The 18,552-nt window shown below is 43.7% G+C and overlaps 1 protein-coding gene across 2 annotated transcripts; it reads left to right on the top strand.

Annotated features, from left to right (window-relative positions):
- Nucleotides 1-6,466: 6,466 nt before the first annotated feature.
- LOC120065324 lies at nucleotides 6,467-13,823 on the top strand. Of its 2 annotated transcripts, XR_005478660.1 has the most exons (3): nucleotides 6,467-9,486; nucleotides 11,520-11,960; nucleotides 12,227-13,823. XR_005478660.1 is itself a non-coding variant. In XM_039016226.1 (2 exons), the coding sequence occupies exons 1-2, from the start codon at nucleotides 7,456-7,458 to the stop codon at nucleotides 11,712-11,714; spliced, it is 2,226 nt and encodes a 741-aa protein (XP_038872154.1). In that variant the 5' UTR covers nucleotides 6,467-7,455; the 3' UTR covers nucleotides 11,715-13,823. The 2 variants fall into 2 exon arrangements, 1 of the variants encoding a protein (XP_038872154.1); XM_039016226.1 differs by having other exon boundaries at nucleotides 11,520-13,823.
- The last annotated feature ends 4,729 nt before the right edge of the window (nucleotides 13,824-18,552 follow it).

Below are 18,552 nucleotides of genomic sequence, written 5' to 3'. Positions count from 1 at the left end.
GTGCCTATCTGGTAGGGACTAGGGGTAGGGGTCTATTTGGGACTGGGTAAGGGTTTTACCTGGATCCTTCCAGGTCAAGGGACTGAACTCTGACCTCTATCATCCTGGGAAAATGGGACAGAATGTAACTTTTTAAAATGAACTGGATCTTGTGTACTGTAAATACTGAGAATATCATTAATGTGACCTATTTCTTTAATTCAGTATATAGTTCTAGTTGTTTTTCTTAATTTTTGACCATGTTATGTAATATAATTTGCACTAAATAACAAAATAAACTTGAATTGAAAAGACGTTTGTGTATTTTTGTGAGCGTAGCCGATGCGTGTTTCATTTGATGAAAGCCCCATGTAAGATTAAACAGCCACTGACTCAGAAGCTTTTGTCAGTAACAATCCAAATCATTGCACCATCTTGTTTTTATGGAAATAACATTGAAATATGTCTAATTACAATGGAAACCTAACTATTTGGTTTATCTGTTCATCTCAGTGTAGCTCAATGGCCGGACCCTGATAATCATGTTTACTTTGAGGCAGGGAGGATTTGTCTCAGTCAGTCTGCGTACCTCTGTGTTCCATCACACCCATCCACCCAGGCCTCTATCCTGTCCCCATACTGAGGTAACAATTACATTAGATCAGGCTAAGTGTGAATCACCCTGGGTTAACCTCTGTGGGGAAACAAGGGTCATCATTGCAGGAGTGTTGCTCAGACAAGATCTGCTGGCTAAAGCTAAGAGACCACAGATGACCACATAGAAACATAAACACAGATGATGAGAATCTACAGTAGAATATTAATTTGAGCTACAGCAGGAAAATGATCCTGCATCAACAGGAAACATGAATTATGTGGATTATAATTAATGGACATTTTTGTATGGGTTGATATATTTTCGTAAGGGAAAATCAAACTTCAGAAGCCTTTTTATTATAAACCTCAAATACACTACACGTTTAAATGTCCTGCATTGCAGGAAAGTTCTCCTGCAACAGGGTGGACAAATTAAGATCCTACCTCTGTATGGAATTCGACCGCTAGGAGTCAATGCCCCATACCAGTGTTATACTATATATGGGAAAGATTCAAATTACAGTCTGGTATCTAGGCACTCTTATAACAAACTAGGGCCCCCCAACTGAAACAACCAATCAACTGTCGTGTCTTTGGCATCATTAAAAGTGAAGACTGTTATTTTATTAAATCAATTCTCTGTAATTATTATTACGTGATTAAACTAATCATGTAAATGTAATTAACTAGGAAGTCGGGGCACCACGGAAAATCTTCAGATTACAAAGTAATAATTTTCAGAATATAACTCTTCAGATATTTTAATATCTGATCAATTAGGCTTCTATTATTGAATTATTCTTTACCTCACGTCAGTCTCATTCCAAACATCGTAAATTGTTGCCTATCTGCTTGAACCCAGCCTTTACTATAAATCGTCCATACACCAATTGACTTAATCATTTATTTACTGACTAACTAAATAATCACAGAAATGCATAAACAAACAAACAGTAGATATGTTACTAACAAATTATAGGTAAGATTCCCTAGTGGGCTAAGCCGATATGACGGCTTGGTGGACAAAGGGAAGTGGGTGTGGACTGAGAAAGAGCGGGAAAGACAAAATGGATCACTATACATAGTTGATAATTATAATGGTTGAACGGCTAATCCTAAGCACATGAACGCTCACTCATTCGGGAATAATTGCAATCAATATATATTTACGCCCATGTGTCTTAATCTTCCCTGTTGGAATCCGGTCCGTCTGCTGGAGAGTCAGTTCATCCGAGTCTCTCTCTCTCTTTCTGTTTCCCTGTTTTCGTGGTTAGAATGGATACTTCAGAGTACCATTCAGAAATGTTCTCATAGATAGATGTTTCAGCAGTTGTCGGTATTCTCGTCTCAGGTTTACATCATTTCTAGCTGCAGACTAGTAATTAGTATATAAGATTTGCTCTTATTCTGTAGCGATCTATAGTCTCAGAATTTAACCATTTCCAGCCGTGTAGCCAATGCTCCACGTGGTATGGTTAGGAATTGAATAACTATTCGCAATCACAGCTCACGCTGTGGGTTTGCTTAGTCTAAACTCAAACCTGTGCTACCTTAGTTTACGCCGAGATATGCGTGGTCTGAAGAGGATTTCCTCAGGAGGGTTTTTTATTTGTAACAGTAGAAAAGGTGATTCTATCACGCCTGATCATGTCTGTGCTCACGGGGGTGGGCCAATGACTTACTTAAACTTTAAAGGGAATACAATTCTCTCATATTAAAGGTTCAACATCGCATTACACCATTTCACAAATAGTTTGATCTTTACTCATTCCTTTTATACAAGAATTAGAAACAAACCCCATAATTGAGAAATGTACCCATTCAGACATATAGTGATGTGTGTTTCCTGTCTTCTCTGAGGTCACCGAATGAAACACTCGTCATACCCGTCCCTTAAGTGTCCACGGACCATTCCTACAAGTGGACATTTTGTTTCATTTTCCCATTTTGGGGATTTAGGAGTTCCGCCACGTGAAATCCTAGGTTCACTCTGTGGTCTCTCTGCATGAAAAGGGGGAGAGGGTCTCCTCCAGGAATTTACGACCTGAGATAACAGAACCTGGGTGTAGGAGAGAGTGAGGGGGGGAGCCATGATTTATACCCAGAAAGGACCACGTCATGACACAAACTAGCATGAGACACTCTCATAAGTATTAAAAGCTCAATCCAGGCACGCGGCACACACAAAAGCATTGACAATCAAGTTGGTCCAATCTTCTATTCTTAAGACATTCCCATGAGTTGTGCATTTGAGCCAGTGGGGGCTGCTGAGGGGAGGATGGCTCATAATGGCATCAAACACATGGAAACCATGTGTTTGATGTATTTCATACCATTCCACTGATTTCACTCCAGCCATTACCACAAGCCTGTCCTCCCCAATTAAGGTGCCACCAACCTCCTTTGATTTGAACCATGCGATATACAATGCCTTGCAAAAGTATTCATCCCCCTTGGCTTTTTTTCCTATTTAGTTGCATTACAACCTGTAATTTAAATGGATTTTATTTGGATTTCATGTAATGGACATACACAAAATAGTCCAAATTGGTGAAGTGAAATGAAAAAATTACTGAAAAGTGGTACGTGCATGTGTTTTCACTCCCCTTGCTATGAAGCCCCTAAATAAAATCTGGTGCAACCAATTACTTTCAGAAGTCACATAATTAGTTAAATAAAGTCCACCTGTGTGCAATCTAATTGTCACATGATCTGTCACATGATTTCAGTATATATATATACCTGTTCTGAAAGGCCCCAGTCTGCAACACCACTAAGTAAGCGGCACCATGAAGATCAAGGAGCTCGCCAAACAGGTCAGGGACAAAGTTGTGGAGTACAGATTAGGGTTGGGTTATAAAAAAATATCCAAAACTTTGAACATCCCACGGAGCACCATTAAATCCATTATTAAAAATGGAAAGAATATGCCAAGAGAGGGCCACCCACCAAAACTCACGGACCAGGCAAGGAGGGCATTAATCAGAGAGGCAACAAAGAGACCAAAGATAACCCTGAAGGAGTTGCAAAGCCACCACAAGGGAGATTGGAGTATCTGTCCATAGGACCACTTTAAGCCATACACTCCACAGAGCTGGGCTTTACGGAAGAGTGGCCCAAAAAAAGCCATTGTTAAATAAAAAAATTTGCAAACACGTTTGGCGTTCGCCCAAAGGCATGTGGGAGACTCCCCAAACATATGGAAGAAGGTACTCTGGTCAGATGAGACTAAAATTGAGCTTTTTGGCCATCAAGGAAAATGCTGTCTGGCGCAAACCCAACACCTCTCATCACCCCGAGAACACCATCTCCACAGTGATGCATGGTGGTGGCAGCGTCATGCTGTGGGGATGTTTTTCATCTGCATGCACTGGGAAACTGGTCAGAATTGAAGGAATGATGGATGGCGCTAAATACAGGCAAATTCTTAGGGGAAACCTGTTTCAGTCTTCCAGACATTTGAGACTGGGATGGAGGTTCACCTTCCAGCAGGACAATGACCCTAAGCATACTGCTAAAGCAACACTCGAGTGGTTTAAGGGGAAACATTTAAATGTCTTGGAATGGCCTAGTCAAAGCCCAGAACTCAATCCAATTGAGAAAAGATTGCTGTACACCAGTGGAACCCATCCAACTTGAAGGAGCTGGAGCAGTTTTGCCTTGAAGAATCCCAGTGGCTAGATGTGCCAAGCTTATAGAGACATACCCCAAGCTGTAAAAGGTGTCTCTACAAAGTATTGACTTTGGGGGATGAATAGTTATGCACCCTCAAGTTCTGTTTTTTTGTCTTATTTCTTGTTTGTTTCACAAAAATATTTTGCATCTTCAAAGTGGTAGGCATGTTGTGTAAATCAAATGATACAAACCCCCCAAAAATCTATTTTAATTCCAGGTTGTAAGGCAACAAAATAGGAAAAATGCCAAGGGGGTGAGTACTTTCGCAAGCCACTGTAGGTAGGCTATTACTATTAGCTATGTTTGGAGACAGTGTGTCTGTGTTATCATATGGACAATATTGCACAGTGAAATTTAAGGATGTCCATACAGTACCTGCTGCATTGTATGTTATACATCATGACTAACAACATAAGTATTTTGGGAATCAGGAGCAAAAGGGACAGTCTCTCACAACAATTTAGCTGTATACAGTGCATTTGGAAAGTATTCAGACCCCTTGACTTTTTCCACATTTTGTTACTTTACAGCCTTTTTCTAATATGGATTAAATAAAAAAAAATCCTCATCAATCAACACACAATACCCCATAATGACAATGCGAAAAACAGTTTTTTAGACAATTTAGCAAGTGTATTAAAATTAAAATTAAAACACCTTATTTACATAAGTATTTAGATCCTTTGCTATGAGACTCGTAATTAAGCTGAGATGCACCCTTTTTCCATTGATGAAATTTGTCACATGCGCCGAATACAACAGGTACAAAAATGCTTACTTACAAGCCCTTAACCAACAATGCAGTTTTAAGAAAACACCCCCAAAAAAGTAAGAGATGAAAATAACAAATAATTCAAGAGCAGCAGTAAAATAACAATAGTGGGGCTATATACAGGGGGTACCGGTGTCGAGGTAATATGTACATGTAAGGTAGAGTTATTAAAGTGACTATGCATAGATAATAACAGAGAGTAGCAGCAGCGTTCCAGAGGGGACAATGCAAATAGTGGGTATCCATTTGATTAGCTGTTCAGGAGTGTTATGGCTTGGGGGTAGAAGCTATTTAGGAACCTCTTAGACCTAGACTTGGTGCTCCAGTACCGCTTGCCGTGCGGTAGCAGAGAGAAAAGTCCATGACTAGGGTGGCTGGAGTCTTTGACAATTTTTAGGGCCTTCCTCTGACACCACCTGGTATAGAGGTGGCAGGAAGCTTGGCCCCGGTGATGTACTGGGCCGTACGAACTACTCTAAGTAGTGCCTTGCGGTCGGAGGCCGAGCAGTGATGCAACCCGTCAGGATGCTTTCGATGGTGCAGCTGTAGAACCTTTTGAGGACCCATGCCAAATAATTTCAGTCTCCTGAGGGGGAAAATGTTTTGTCGTGCCCTCTTCACGACTGTCTTAGTATGCTTGGACCATGTTAGTTTGTTGGTGATGTGGACGCCAAGGAACGTGAAGCTCTCAACCTGCTCCACTACAGCCCCGTCGATGAGAATGGGGGCGTGCTCGGCCCTCCTTTTCCTGTAGTCCACAATCATCTCCTTTGTCTTGATCATGTTGAGGGAGAGGTTGTTGTCCTGGCACCACACGGTCAGGTCTCTGACCTCCTCCCTATAGGCTGTCTCATCGTTGTCGGTGATCAGGCCTACCACTGTTGTGTCGTCAGCAAACTTAATGATGGTGTTGGAGTCGTGCCTGGACGTGCTGTCATGAGTGAACAGGGAGTACAGGAGGGGACTGAGCACGCATCTTTACTTTTACTCAAGTATGACAATTGGGTACTTTTTCCACCACTGGTAGCCATGCAAAAACCTGTAACTGGAGAGCAACACAGAGTGGAACATGAACTTGATTCTCAACACACTAGTAGGCCTATATAATCCCAAGGGTTAATAATGTATATATATTTAGAAAGACTGCCGAATGCATTCGACTCCTGCAATATTTCTAACTATTGAGTTTATCTTGAAACCCAGTATTGTGATATTATTTGTGTGAACTATCACCATCTCAACACCTGTCACACTGAGCTTTTTCCATACACTGTAGTATGCTGCAGGAGTCAGGATATTCACTTTCATTATATGACAGGGTAATTTCGTGTCATGTCATGCATAATCGCCATGTGGATTACTGACGATGGTAACTGCGACGGTCCCTAAACATTTCTACAAGACCTCTTTCACGACGCCCCCTACATTTTCTGATGAAATCCTCTTCTGAAAAGTGGGCAGAGGAGTCGACCGACGGTACAAGGAATCGCAACCATGATTGTAAAAAACAGAAGTATCGCACTGAAGTACTATAACGAGCTTGTCTATTTAGTTGATATCTATTGAATATTATATTTCTCATACGGATGCATTCCATGATTTTATTGTAATGAATTGTTGAGCTTCGTTGAAGTCTCGGATCAAGGTTTGCAACTGCGCTGTCGCCTGGTGCTACGTGCGAGAATCTAACCAGCTTTTTCTCCAACCAAGACCAAGATGGATTGCATATCTTCGTTTATCCTGCATTTCTCCACATGCTATGACTCGCCAAGGCTTTGCTCACTTTCTACCTTCACTACCCCTTTTTGTACGATGCTTACCGCGCGAAATAAGTCTAACCACCACTCTCAGGAAAATGTCTCCCATACCATGGACAACATGGACGATGGTATTCGCTTGAACAGGAGGGCTAACCGGTATGCTATTGCTAGCCTTTCGGTGTAAGAAGCTGGATAAGGGACAACGGTAATGGATGTTTCACCTGCAACTATGGACAGTGCTCTGGAGTGCACACCAAGTTATGTCTCAAATGTGTCTCAAATCTCAAATGTGTCGCTAGCAACTTCCAGCGAAACGAACAGCTCTCAAAATCAAGATTACGTTAGCTAGCCAGGTAACAGCTGTTCAAACTAGCATTATTAGCACTAGTTAGCTAGATAACTAACGTTAGTTCTTGTTATCCTTTATTGCCAGACTAAAGTTTGATTGCATATTTATTTTGGCATTCTAGTTAATACACGAGTTATTAATATATTGTGAACTAGCTACTATATGTCAGCGTGTTAAATTGTCCTACACGTGTACGTTAGTTGACTAACCAAAAAGCTTTAACAAACTTCCCAGCAGGAAGCTGTCAAGCGGTATTCTTGATCGAAACTTTACTAATGTATCTTGCGTAGTGACTATTTGTTAGCCACAAGCCAGTATTGAGAATGTTTAGAAACATGAATCGCGAGGAAAACTTTTCTGGTGTGAAGACGCCTCCATCCACTCCCGCCGGGCATGGAGTGGCCTCTCTCCGGCAACCAAACCAGGAGCGCTCGTGGATGGGCATATTCTCCGCGGTTTCTAGGCCTGCCCTGTCATTTCTGCAAAAGTATATACCATGGCGCCCTAGTACTCCTGCCCTGCCTGACAATGTGACAGGGTGGGTCATTGGGGATTTCAAAGATAACTTTGTAGAGGCAGAAAGCACATTTTTAGGACAACTGGACGACGTCTTGCCTGGAACTCAACACCATGCACATCATCTATCGTACCTGCAATACCAGCATGGTGGCCCTGGGCTAGCAGCGTCAGGTAATAGTACTCCGAGTTGGTTGACAGCAGATTCTCTTTACGAGTTAGGGATTCAAAATGCTGCTGAAATGGACTTAAATATAAGGCAACAAACTCCGGTAGGATACCTCGCAATCGCGAGAGGTTTTCTCAGTCATGTTTTGTTGAACGCAGCGTCGGCTCAGGAAATTAAACACACGGAGCAAGGGCATGTACTCGGTGGGAACGGTTGGTCATCTGACGCAGTGTCAGCCAGAGAAAATAGTACCGCTGGTAACTGGTGGGGTGGGCTTTGGGGAACCAGTAGCGCTCAAGGGTGGCTGTCAAATTTGTCTTGGAGAAAAGAGGGCACTGGGGAAAACAACAGTAATGGTCATTGTTTTCAACCAGAGTGTGGTACAAAGGCTACAGTTACCAAGCCAACAGGGCTGTTTGCACAGATCGATGATAGCGAATCAATGGAAGGCAAAAGCACTGGCGCCTCCTGCAACAAAGAGGAGCCAACTGACAATGGAAGCCTTCAAACGGCCACCTGGCCAGAGTCTCTCCCTTTCCCTGACAGTTTCTCGTTAGATCACCGGGAAACAGTCGGTAACAGTGATCATCTTGTCAGAGTTGGAGCTGTCACTGCCTGCAGTGAGGTGGCAGTTTTTACCCCTGACCAGGACAATGGCTATTCCAGTCTGGAAGAAGAACAATCCACCTCCAGACTGTACATGTTAAGGCCTCCCATTGAAGAGCTACAGGGGATCACAGAGATGAAGGAAGAGACCATCACATCTGACACACCAACACAGGGGAGCTCTGGAGAGAGTGGGCCAGAGAGGGATGCATCCAATCAGAGAGAAGTGGGTCAGACTGCTGCCAGTGGAGGGATGGAATTAGAGGAGGAGGAAGAGATTGAGGACTCTGACTTCTCAGACTCTGAGGAAGAGGAAACGGCGGCTGAGGGTCCATCAGTGTCTACCACCGCTCTGCCCCCCTCCACCCCCCAGTGCAGTAACAAGGCCATCGCCTACATCATGGGCAGCCCCTGCAGCGACGACAGCCAATCAGACGACTCACTCAGCGAGGAGGATGACGATGGTTTCGACAGTGAGGGCTCGTCAGAATTCTCCAATTCCGAGTTGTTGGATGACGATGAAGAGGAGGATGATTCTGAGACTGAAAGACTGTGGAACTCACTGTGCCAAAGCAGGGACCCCTACAACCCCCAAAACTTCACTGCCCTCCTTACCACCCCCAAGACCATCCACTCCACCTCTACAGCCACCACAGCCTGCTCCACTCACACCTCACCCTCAGAGCAACCTCCCTCTCCCCTCTCTTCTTCCCCCTCTCCTGCGGAGGAGTTTGGCTCGGAGTCCAGCAGCAGTGAGGTGGATGAGGCTGAGAGCCTGAGGCTGTGGGACTCCTTCAGCACCTCCTCAGACCCCTACAGCCCATTCAACTTCCAGGCCCTGCTCAGGACTAGAGAGCCAGTCTGGACCAGGGCAAAAGCAGGGACAGGGGCGTGCTGTAAGAAGAGCAGCAAGACAACCCCCCGTCATGGACAGGGCCAGGGACAGAGCCACTCACCCCCCCAGTACAGGAAGGAGGAGGCAGAGGAGAGACTGGACAGTGGCTTCTCAGAGATCCTTCCCACCCCAGAGATCACCACCACGGCCTGCGTCACAGTCAAAAAGGTCAGTATTGGCGACTTTCTGGTAGGCCTAAAGAAAGCGCCACACACCTTGATATTCATATGTTCCTCATTCTGTTTTTACAAAATGGGAGGTCTATTCTTAAATAATATCAGTCACATTGTCATCCATGGACATTGGTCACTCACATGACTGTAGTAAAATGTGAGAACCTGGCAATGACTCCTAAAATGATTGATTTTCCCACTCAGCAGTTAACTGCTGGAGGCTGTTTGTTAATGAGTAGCTGAAGAGGAAGCATTGTTTTATCTCCTGTGGTGTACTTATACTGCATTGACATAGTCTGACGGGGCCAGCGGGTTTTCCGGACCCCGTGACTGACGTGAGTTTTTCTACATCACTTCGGCTCATGTGGTCTGGAAAGACGTGTACGTTCATTAAAAAATAAATAATAATTGGAGCTCATTGTTCAAACTTCTTATCCGATGTGGTTATCACACAGTTTTTGGGCTGGGTTGTTGTGGGAAAATTCAAACTTTACCACATTCTCTAACTGATGGATTTAGAACTTTGGAGTCTATTACTCATTCAGCATACAGAAAGGGGAAGAGGGACTGACTGTATTTGCTGTTCTGTTTTTATGTGTTAGTATTCCTGTCTGACTGTGTGAGTGATGGAAACCTATGCAACAACCCTTTCCCCCGCTCTCTTGTGATCCGCTGGTGTAAGAGTCCCATATCTGTACCAGGGAGACCAGAGTCGGAGAGGCTGGGTGCACTTAGTGAACCTCTACAGCTCTGTATAATGTAATAAAACATTTTTCATTATAGACATTCCCATTGAAATGTGCTGAAATACTATGACTGACCAGTCACTCATAGAGCTGTAGCTAAAGCAGCACATTGACTGCTGTTAGACAGATGTGAGTGAAGCCTGTAGCTAAAGCAGCACATTGACTGCTGTTAGACAGATGTGAGTGAAGCCTGTAGCTAAAGCAGCACATTGAATGCTGTTAGACAGATGTGAGTGAAGCCTGTAGCTAAAGCAGCACATTGACTGCTGTTAGACAGATGTGAGTGAAGCCTGTAGCTAAAGCAGTAGTAATACTCTAGCAGTACATTGCTGTGAAACGTGTCTGTCCCAGCCAGTGGAATGGAAGATAATCAGCATGAGAGTAGACCTAGTCATCCACGAGCACAGTCCCACGGCTGTCTTTGATATAGTCTGGCTGTATTTTCCATGCCCTTTGTATTACATTATCCTCCTATTAGGAGCACACAACTACCATGTTACTTAGCAACGGTGATAACTGAGCGAGACGGAAATTGAATTTCTCTGAAGCCCTTATATTTTTATTTCTCTGACTCGGCGCGCTGGCTCATAACGTTCTTGCAATGCTTCCACAACGTTCTCCCAACCCTTCAGCCCATGCCGAGCAGATTTCAGTGTCTTCCGTCTGTAATAACCTCCACTCTGATGGTGTATGATGGTACTGGTAACCTCAGTAGGCTGCTGCTTATGGAGGATATTTATTGTCTCTGTGATGAGCTATGGGGCATCCATCACACAGCCAATCCCCCCCCCCCCCCCTTTTAAAAAAAACTTTGCCTCTCCTGGTCTCTGCCCAAATGGTTGCAGCTCTAGACGTGTAGTGTTGCCTCCCAGTGATGAGCGATGGGTATAAATCTAAATCATTTCATTGTCACATTACGAATGCTGCTTAGAGGGCCTAGTTGAGTTTCTTAAATTGATTGAGTGAAATTTGAAAAAATGCAGAGAGCTGTGGAGCAAGTGTGTTTTTCATTATGTGTGTGAATGTCGGTTAGGACTACCGTTTTAAAATGGAAGTGTCTTTTGTTGTTGACATAATTGTAGGTTTCAGTTTTGGATGCTTTATGCACTGCAGTTTCTCCTTTCAGAATATTGAGGTGATATTGAGTTTACCTAGTTTTGTCAAGCTGAAATGTCGTCTAGTGAGTTTGAATGTACGCAGAAGTAAACTTTACATCTGGCCTGCAGGTGTTTCAGTGAGAAGGTTCTAGTCTGTGGTGATGTATGTAGTTCTCTCTCTCCAGGTGGGTTTCCGTGATGAGGTGGATGAGTTTTACGCCAGCGAGGACGATGAGGACAGGCGTGGGCCATGGGAGGAGCTAGCCAGAGACCGCTGTCGCTTCCTTCGCCGTGTTCAAGAGGTGGAGGAGAGCATCGGCTACGTGTTCAGCTCCACCTTCCGCCTCACCGTCTGCCAGAGACTACAACACCACAGCTGACCCCTAACCTCTGACCACTACAACACAACTGATCGTAAATCCTGTTTCTCTGTGACCCTCTAACACCCCTCCCTGTCCCTAAATCCTATTTTCAACAGACTGCATCAGAACTTCTTAGTCATCCCCCCTACCCAGTAACCCCCCCCCAACTCCCAAACCTTCAGACTGGATGTGCAGAAAAGACCACTTCAGAGCTATTGACTAGACCAGTGGTTTCCAAACTGTGGGTCGGAACCAGGGGTTCAGGTGGGTTGCTTGTGCGTTACAAAAAATATATATACTTTTTTAATGCATTTTTGGGATGGGAAAATCTTTCTTCGTACACTTAAACAACTAAATAGAAAGTGCGTACAAAAGATAATGGACCTATATATTTTTCCTCATAAAAATGGCTTCAAATATAATTTTTAATTTCAGCTTCAGTAAAAAAAATGTGTAGACTTACAGGAAATAAGCTTTAAAACTGCAACATTTTTACTTTGGTCTGTGCATGTTTTTTTTCACCGTTCAAGTTTGGGAACCCCTGGACTAGACGACATCCCCTCAGCTCTCTCTCCTGACCCCTTACTGTCACTCTGGGGTGTTGAAGACTTGATAATACAGACTTTCTCCCTTTCTTCCCACCCGCCTCCTGATCGTTTGCTGTTTTGTTTGAATCTCAGTGGAGTGATTACCTAATGTAGGATATGATTAAGGGCGACTGCATATTGCTAACTATGGGGGTATACATGTAATGTAAAGGTAGAAGGGCTTACTGGATGCAGTGGGACAAACCCAGTCTAACACAGCAGCTATTCTGCTGAGCTGTGTGCTGAGTAACCTGACTGGAAAACAGAACTCTACACAAGACACTTCAGCCAAAAGTGTCTTTTATATTTCGTTTTAAAATTGGTTTTATTATTTTGTCCCGTTGATTTAAACTGCGCCTTTGGCATTGCTCCGTCCTTCTCTCTGACACATCCATCTGGGTCTCTGCTCTCAGTAGTGTTCTCAGTTTCATGTCATTGTGATCTGAACCCAGGCATGGTCAGTATTTAAGAGGTTCAGCATAATCCTACTCAGCACCCACAGCCAAATGTCACACAGTTCTCTGAAGCTGGATTGGGTTTAAGAGCTTTTGGAATGCAAACTTGGTTTTTAATGAAATGTTATCTTCCTGTAAACCATGACATGCAGAGTACACACTATCATTGACAGTGTTCTATTTGATTTGATCCTACGCAGGGGTGGTAAACATACAGTATGAAGTGTAAAACACTTCAAAACACTCCAACTGTATTGGTGGTTAGTGTTAAAACCAAGCCTGTGTTGTTGTCTTCCTGGTTTCAATCATTTCGCAGGACCGAGTTTGGGAAAGCCTGATTCAGCAGTCGCTCTTATTGAGAGTGACTTACAGGTATTTATTGCCAAACAAGCAGGTATTTCTAGTGAACAGTCAGAGATCCTCTGACTATTTCTGGGCTGAAGTGAAGGCTATAAGGGTTAAGTGGAAGTATGTGCATGATCCTTGTCTTAAATATCCTCCTTTCCTCTATCTACTTCCCTCACTGTGGTTCCCAGAATAAACAATTGCTTTAATCTATCTACAATTTGCACCAATAGACCTTCAATAATGCTTTCTCAAATGTAAAGCTTGCATCCATCAATGGTCATCTTGGAAAGGAGATGTGTTAAGGAAGCCCTTCTCTAGTTATACCACATCTTAAGTGCTTTTCGTGAGACCCAAATTCACTGAACTTAAACCTCTTACCCCTGCTATTTAACCCTGTGATGCCTGTACGGACCCAGTGTTGTGTATCTATTGTTGAGGGGTTAGTGTCCCTGCTGTGGATAAAGTGTTAACCTCTGTTGTGACCAGGTGGGGAAAAAAGCAGGGATGTGAAACGCACGATATTCTGAAGTGATTCTCATAATGAAAAAAATACAATATGAAAGCTGTGCTCGGATCTGAAGAATATAAACTCTTTAACTTGGTGTTATTTTAGTCAGTAAAATTAACATGAAATTATTTTATTTTTGTAAAACATTTTAGAATGAGTTAGTTGCGCTGCATAACTTATACATTTTGAATTCATATTCATTGAAAATAAATCAATATTGAATTATGAATGCGTTTCTAATTGTTTCTTGCCCCACATTTCCCAGCAAATAATTTCCTGGTCTTAATTTGTTTGTTCATGATTTTTAAATCTGGTTCGGGTGCAACACCGGACTGGAGGGAGGGTTGTGATGATCATCATAAAAGGGCACTTGACCCCAAACTGGTACGGCACCATTAAACAGTGTCCAAAACATTAAGAACACCTTTCTTTTGCTCTCAACAGCCTCAATTCATGATGGCATGGACTCCACAAGGCGTTAAAAGCATTCTATAAGGATGCTGGCCCATGTTGGCGCCAATGCGTCCCACAGTTGTGTCAAGGTGGTTGGATGTACTTTGGGTGGTGGACCATTCTCGCTCGATACACACAGGAAACTTGAGCGTAAAAATAAAAAAACAAAAACAGGGGAGTTGCAGTTCTTGACACAAACTGGTGCGCCTGGCACCTACTACAATACCCCGTTCAAAAGCACTAAATCTTTTGTCATGTTGTGTTGATACCATGCTGTGTTACGTGTTGCTGCCATGCTGTGCCGTTGTCTTAGGTCTCTCTTTATGTAGTGTTATGGTGTCTCTTATTGTGATGTCTGTTTTGTCCTATATTTATTTATTTTTCAAATCCCAGCCCCCTTCCCCGCAGGAGGCCTTTTGGTAGGCTGTCATTGTAAATAATAATTTATTCTTAACTGGCTTGCCTTGTTAAATAACACATTCACCCTCTGAATGACACACATACATAATCCATGTCTCAAGGCTTAGAAATCCTTCTTTAACCGGTCTCATCCCCCTTCATCTACACTGATTGAAGTGGATTTAACAAGTGACATCAATAAGGGATCATAGCTTCCACCTGGATTCACCTGGTCAGTCTCATGGGAAGAGCAGGTGTTCTTAATATTTTGTACACGCAGTGTAGATAGGTTTGTCACTAGCTACCACAGACAAAGTTATAAAACACCTATTTCTGCAATGTATCTTCCTAAATTCAGATCTGAACCTTAACGCTAACCACACTGCTAACCTTATGCCTAACCCTAACCTTAAATGAAGACCAAAAAGCACTTTTTTTATTTGTTGATTTTTACAATAAAACCAATTTGGACTTTGTGTTTGTGCTATCTAGTGGAAACCTGAATATAGTGATCCACTTTTCTACTGTCCACACAGTAAAAAAAAATCAGAATGTACTGTAACATTGTATGCACCTGGGCTGTACTAGGCCCCAGTATTTAGCATGGAGTCAGTGGCTTTTTTTATCTTAGCAACTGGAGCCAGTCAGCAATGTGAATGTGCAGTAGGAGGTCAAAACATGCACAGATGCAAACAGCTGTCAGAGACCAACAGGTCCACCTCCCCAAAACACCACAGGCATACTCAGCCTAGAAAGGATTATAGAAAGATTAGCCTATTTTGGGGGGATTTCAGCCTCAATCCTAGAGGCACTCAAAATCGGGTAAGAGATGGGTGGCTAAATATATAGAGATAAACAAATCCTTCTACAGATCATTATGGATAGTGGATACATGGCAATCATTTTAATAGGATAAAACCAATGATGTACATATACAAACACTTGGATTTGTCAGTGGTATTTGTTGAAGATACTTATGCCCACAAGAGCGAGCTATATTATAAGTTATATATATTTTGTCAAAACATTTTTTTTTTTTTTAACACAATCTACAGCTCAACATTGACATTACATTCAGTCATCTGATTCCCATAGTTTTTTTGTAATGTTCCATTATCAACCAATAGAGGTCGCTCTTGCTTATAACAGGAGCGGACCAGTCGATCGACTGAGATGGAGATCTCAATTGCATACTGCGCACGCCCTCGTCTCCTTAAAACCTATTGGATGAGAAAGTCAGAGGTCCGTCCCCTCTGACCTTCTCCTGTAATGAGTTTTGAGAAGGAGACGAGGACGTGAGGAGATCTTCCCGAGGACTGTGCAACTGCTTTCTGCTTAAAACGATCATAATTGTGATTTGCTGCGTTACAACATGATACATTTGCTTATTAATGAATTGACATGCATTGCAATAGCCTTTTTGCAAACCAAGTAGCATACAGTATGTGGTTATATTTATTATTTGTAGAAAACTGAAAAGGTGTAGGATAGGACCAAATGTTGATTGCTGGATGCAGATTTAATCAATTTAATCAGTGTGTGGCTTTCACAGTTTTTGTGGTTGCATTATAAAAAATATGAAGAACCAATCAAATCTGAAACAGTTCAGTTGAGATTAGTCTATATTTTCGCATTTATGTGACCTGTGTGGCAAAGTCTGATCAAAGTCTGAGAACTATTCCTCTCCTGATATTCGGTGCTCCGCCTGCAGGTACATCCTGGCCATGGAAAAGTTAATCTGGGACTGGCCAATGCTGTCATCTCATTGGCTGAATGGAATGCCTGGAGGTGGTGCCTAGGAGGAGATTAAAGGCATGTCTCTCTAATGAAAGGGGAATTGAGCAGCTGTGACGTTGCCACCCACCACCAATCCAGAGAGCACTCTCTCCCCCTTCCTCTCCCCCCCTCCCTTGCTCTCTCTTCATCTCCCTCTCTCTCTATCTCCCCATCATCACTGCATACAGAATTACTGCCAGCCTGGATGGAGTCATGTGACATTTAAATACCCTGGGATTTTCAACTGGGCATGCTCCATTGTATCACTTGGCCGCTTCCCCTCCTCCTCTTCAACTCCTCCCTCTATCCGTCCCTCCTTTATTCATCCTTTCCTGAGGAGAGGATGCCTATTATTGTCCTGTATCCCTGCTGTCACGCTGGAGCCTGTAGTTACTGGGGCTACTGTCTCTAGCTGTATCTCTGTTTCTTTCTCTATGGTTCTCTGGCTGACAGAGAGCTGTCTTTACCCTGTACTGTGAGGGTGTGGAGGGATAGATAGTGTGTTATTCCTCGTTCCTCTCCCATCTCCTGATGTCTAACCGGACTGACTGACCGTCTGCTGCTCTCTGCTCTCTCCTAGATGGATGAATGGATAGATGTACATGGTTCTAGCCTGTCTGTCTAACACCCTCATTGACTAGCTGACTACAGAGGAAGAAGGAGGAGGGACACCGCAAACATCAATTCAGCAGGTGGCTGGTAAGGGACACGCAGATTCATAGTGTCTGTGTGCAGGCACCACCAGTGCATTTCCAACATGTCTTGACTTTATGGAAATAAGCAAGTTAGAGGGAGCACTAGTGTCTGCGTTACTGTGTCTGTGTTTCTGTGTTACTGTGACTGTGTTAGTATGACTGTGTGTCTGTGTGTATTTGCTTTTAAGTATACAGTGCAATTGCTGTGTGTTAATGTTGATGGTCATTGACTGTGTTTTTATTCCTGCACACAGACCAATGCTCTCTCATATTGCAGAGAGAGGGTTGGGTCAGAGAGGGCAGAGGTTGGCTGGTGGTTGAAGTAGTGGTTCGGTGGAGCTTGAGTTATGGTTGTGGCTAGGTTTGGGGGCTCAGATGTTTTGGGGTGAGGCCAGTTGCCAGGTTGTTGGTCCCAGTGTTGGAGCCCCACTGCAGATGGGCATAGTCTGTCAGTCAGGGACGCTAGCTAACACACACACACACACACACACACACACACACACACACACACACACACACACACACACACACACACACACACACACACACACACACACACACACACAAGAAACACACACTGCACATGCATTTACACAATACTTAAACACTCCCACAACAACACAGTACTGATTCCCACCAGTCTCCAGCATGTTGATATGTTAATGGGTGGCATTTTGCAGTGCTATGCTGTATGTTAAATGCCTCATGGCAGGACTAAGCCCATCCAATCCCAACCAAGCTAGGCACGGCCAATCTGAGCCAAAGCAGGGGGGGATGAGGTGGACTTTGATTCAGAGGATAAGCGTGATTGACTTCAACAGGCGTCCCTCCTGTGTGTGTGTGTGTGTGTGTGTGTGTGTGTGTGTGTGCGTGCGTGCGTGCGTGCGTGCGTGCGTGCGTGCGTGCGTGCGTGCGTGCGTGCGTGCGTGCGTGCGTGCGTGCGTGCGTGCGTGCGTGCGTGCGTGCGTGCGTGCGTGCGTGCGTGCGTGCGTGCGTGCGTGCGTGCGTGCGTGCGTGCGTGCGTGCGTGCGTGCGTGCGTGCGTGCGTGAATGAATGAGTCTCCAGGTGTCTGATTAACATTGGCATTAATACACCCTGACAGTGACTGAGGAATTAGACTGACCCGTTAATGCCTGTTTTAGCGTTAGGGTATTGTAGTGTGTGTGTTTTGTCTATGAGACCCTGGCAGTTGCCGGCAATTGAGGTGCTTCCGATTTGCTTTTCTATGAATGCATGTGGATGGAAACACACACACATATGCTCACGCACACAGACTGTACACACACAGTCTTGTACAGCTAACCGTGAGGGGACACACAATTTAGTCCCATTCAAAATCCTATTTTCAGTAACCCTTAACCCTAAACCTAACCTGAACTCTTACCCTAACCCCAATCCCAAAACCTTGTGGGGACTAACAAAATGTCCCCAGTTGGTCAATTTTTTTATTTGTTTACTATTCTGGTGGGGAATTCTGGTCCCCACAAGAATAGTTAAACACGTCATCACACACACACACACACACGTCTTCCTGTCTCTTGGCAGGTCACACTATGTTCTGATGGTGATTCCTAGCACTCTGCCAGCGTGTGGCCTGAAATGATGCCCAAAATAGAGCCGTGATTTTGATTGAC

The sequence above is a fragment of the Salvelinus namaycush genome, chromosome 20, assembly GCF_016432855.1.
Source record: "Salvelinus namaycush isolate Seneca chromosome 20, SaNama_1.0, whole genome shotgun sequence".
NCBI classification, from domain to species: Eukaryota; Metazoa; Chordata; class Actinopteri; order Salmoniformes; family Salmonidae; genus Salvelinus; species Salvelinus namaycush.
Note: the sequence above shows the minus strand (reverse complement) of the source record. Positions and strands in the feature narration are given on the sequence as shown.